Source organism: Raphanus sativus, unplaced genomic scaffold (assembly GCF_000801105.2).
Source record: "Raphanus sativus cultivar WK10039 unplaced genomic scaffold, ASM80110v3 Scaffold3211, whole genome shotgun sequence".
In the NCBI taxonomy this organism is placed as follows: Eukaryota; Viridiplantae; Streptophyta; class Magnoliopsida; order Brassicales; family Brassicaceae; genus Raphanus; species Raphanus sativus.
The window spans coordinates 242-3,509 of NW_026618518.1; the positions used below are offsets into that span (position 1 = coordinate 242).

A 3,268-nucleotide genomic window follows, 5' to 3' on the forward strand; every position below is an offset into this window, starting at 1 on the left:
AAAGTTTGAACAAAAAAAAAAGAAGCTATCAACAGTTTGGTGGTCTTAGCTAGCCCCCAGCCCAAAATATTAAATCATGGTTTTGCATTGGAAACCTCTCGATGATTATAGATCTTCCTCTGCATGTTGATTGGATAGTTCGGTTTGGTCAAAATCTCACTGAATTGAACCGAAAGGTTTGGTTTGGTATTTGGGAATTTTGAATTTTAAAAATTTCCTGAAACTAGCCAAAGGTTGGTTATATGACTATTTTGGTTAAAAATTTGATTAACTATCTGTAATTTGGTTCAAAATTTTGGTTAATTCGTTCGAAACTTGGTTAAACTTCTAAAAATTGAACTAACCGATTGATGAACCGAACTAACCGAAAATTTTGTTCTGGTTTTGGTTCGGCGAGATATGTTCTAAACAGACTTTCTCTGCTCTGTTCAGCCTCGGGCATCACCTCTAGAAACATACAGTACTTGAAGCAATTCAGCATAAAAACATTATAATGTTCAGCAACAGCGTATCAATCTCAATGTCGGACGACGAAGAGTCCAACGAAACAAACCGGATCCGCCCAACTCGAACCCGTAGAAAGCGGAAGAAACCGGGCCACCGAACCACCTTCGGAGAGCTTCCACGCTACTTGCTCAGGCTTCTCCTCAGATACTGGATCGTCTTGGTCTTCCTCCTCGCCTTAGGTCTACTACTCTTCGAATCAACCAGGATCGGGTCGAAACCGGAGCTGAAAAAGTCTCCAGATTCGATCCCAGACAAGAAAAACGAAGGAAACTTGAATAGATTGGATCCCACCACGAAGGTTATTGGTGGTGTTAGGCAACGTAAAGCTCTCTCTCTCCATTTATCATTTGTTATCTTTTTAAAACATTAATTGATAGATTTGTGTGTGTGTGTGTGTGTGTGTTAGGTTGTTTAAAGCTTCTGCCTCCTGAAGAGCTTGAGCATCTTGATATCTTAGAGCGTAGAGACACAGCCTCTCCTGTTAAGAAACTCGTGTACCTAACCGGTACTACAGATGATTTAAGCTCTCCGGTTCGTGGGAATGGGACGCGTTTTAATTTATTTACTGGGAACCAGAGTTTTGATGAGAGAGAGACTAGTTTTCAGGTCATCACTTGGTAACTTTTTCTTCATTATTCTATGGTTTCTTGAAGTTCTTGATTTGCTGAATATTTGTTTTTTTTTTTTTGGTGTTGCGTTCAGGTGAGTGAGACTGTTTCAGTGCATTGTGGGTTTTTCAATGAGAATGGTGGGTTTAGGATTGGGGATGAGGATAAGAGGTTTATGCAAACTTGTCAAGTTGTAGTCTCCACGTGTGCCTTTGGTGGTGGAGATAACCTTTACCAACCTATTGGAATGTCTAAGGCATCAACTCAAAAGGTTTTGTTTGATCCCAATGCTCTTGAACTGTCTCCTTTTACATATCGAGTAACCAATCGTTAGTGGATGCGCAGGTATGCTACGTTGCGTTTTGGGATGATGTTACACTGGCGACACAGGAAGCGGAGGGTCATAAGATTGGCGAGAATGGTTACATTGGTAAATGGCGAGTTGTGGTGGTTAAGGATCTGCCTTTTACGGACCAAAGGCTTAACGGAAAAATTCCAAAGGTACCCTTCGTCTGCTTCACTGGCGCATGTTGTTCTCTTTACTGCATTAGCTGTTTTATTCACTGGATGTTAACTTGTGCTGCCTTTGTGTTTGTTTTCCCTATATCTCACTTCTGCTTATGAGTTGACATAGGTTTAGTTAAACGTATTTGATTTCATCTTGTGCCTTGTTAAATGCACTTTCCATTTTGTTTATATGTGGTTGGAGTCACCATATGTCTCTTCCTTTTCAAACCATATAGGAGTAATAACGTAAGATGCTTTTATGAAGGTTTTAATTGAATCTATTATGTTGTTGTTAGATGTTGGCTCATCGCCTTTTCCCGGAGGCTAAGTACTCTATTTGGGTAGACTCCAAGTCCCAGTTTAGAAGGGATCCACTCGGTGTATTAGATGCTCTTCTTTGGAGAACAAACTCGGTGCTCGCCATTTCTGAACATGGAGCTCGAGGTAGTGTATATGACGAGGCAAAAGCTGTCGTCAAGAAACACAAAGCCACACCCGAAGAAGTCCAAGTGCAGATAAATCAGTACCGGCATGACAAGTTACCAGAAGATAAAAGATTCAACGGGAAAAAAGGTAAAACTCTTTTTAATGATCACAGTGAGGATGAAGTTTTTCTGACAACGAAGTGTTTTTTTTTTTGTGGGTGTTTTCAACTTTAACAGCTTTGTCTGAAGCCTCTGTGATTGTGAGGGAACACACACCACTGACGAACCTTTTCATGTGCCTCTGGTTCAATGAAGTTGTCCGGTACACGTCGCGTGATCAGTTGAGCTTCCCATACGTTTTCTGGCGACTGGGAGTTCTCAAGAACGTCAACATGTTCCCTGTGTGTACGCGTAAAGATCTCGTCAATAGCATGGGTCATGTACGCAAGGCAAAACCGTTAGTTTAGTCTATAAAGCTGTCCCTAACTTTCCAATTTCATTTATATAATCGTTTTGGGTGTTTAGCTAGTCTAGTGGATATATAGAAATTGAACCGGTATTTATCAGAACCGAAAGTGAGCTACAGTTCAATTTCGGGAATTCAAAGTTGGTGTGGTATGTCTGAAGACTCCTTCTCACGCCGAGTCTTTTCTCTTGTTACTCAAGTTGAGTACTAGTCTTTCAGAGGTACGATCATTGGTTATGCAATCAGTCAACATTGATCAGAGGGGAGACAATATATTCTCTTGTTTAAATTTCCAAGTCTGCTCTGTTGGGTTTGAGGATCTTAACTGCACATAAGTTATATGAACTCTAATGGAAGATGCTCGTTGAAAAAGAATTGAATGAAAATATGTTCATTATTTTCTTCCCATATTGTTAAAGCCACTTGTGTAACTCTGTTCCAGTCAACGGCTTACCCTCTACTGACACTAGAAATGTGAGTCAATTCTAATATGAATGATTATTTGTACGATTAATGTCAATGGAGAGAAGGATTAAGTTCTCATGACTTTTTGTGTCATGTTTGAACTTATTGTCCGGAATGTAAGAGGTCCAGTGGTTAGTCAAAGACCGAGCCAGGCTTATATGTGAATGGGAATGGCTCAAAGAGGACTTGTAGGCTGCAGTAGGCATGATTGCCACAAACCTTTACTGTGCCGAGGAAACAGTAAGCACACTGCACACCACCAAACATGTGTTCTTTAGCTATGGAAGGGG

The 3,268-nt window shown here is 40.6% G+C and overlaps 1 protein-coding gene across 1 annotated transcript; it reads left to right on the top strand.

The window, feature by feature from the left end:
- Positions 1–418: 418 nt before the first annotated feature.
- Positions 419–2,772, top strand: LOC108847154 (probable hexosyltransferase MUCI70). Its single transcript, XM_018620340.2, has 6 exons — positions 419–827; positions 914–1,113; positions 1,210–1,386; positions 1,461–1,616; positions 1,919–2,195; positions 2,285–2,772. Exons 1-6 carry the CDS (start codon positions 494–496, stop codon positions 2,512–2,514), a joined length of 1,374 nt encoding a protein of 457 aa, XP_018475842.1. The 5' UTR covers positions 419–493; the 3' UTR covers positions 2,515–2,772.
- Positions 2,773–3,268: the final 496 nt, after the last annotated feature.

Excerpts from the sequence above, each read along its gene's own strand:
- LOC108847154 (XM_018620340.2), top strand. The coding sequence starts at position 494 with ATGTTCAGCAACAGCGTATCAATCTCAATGTCGGACGACGAAGAGTCC. Across the intron at positions 1,114-1,209 it reads AGAGAGAGACTAGTTTTCAG|GTGAGTGAGACTGTTTCAGT; the intron begins GTCATCACTTGG and ends TGTTGCGTTCAG. Across the intron at positions 1,387-1,460 it reads CTAAGGCATCAACTCAAAAG|GTATGCTACGTTGCGTTTTG; the intron begins GTTTTGTTTGAT and ends GTGGATGCGCAG.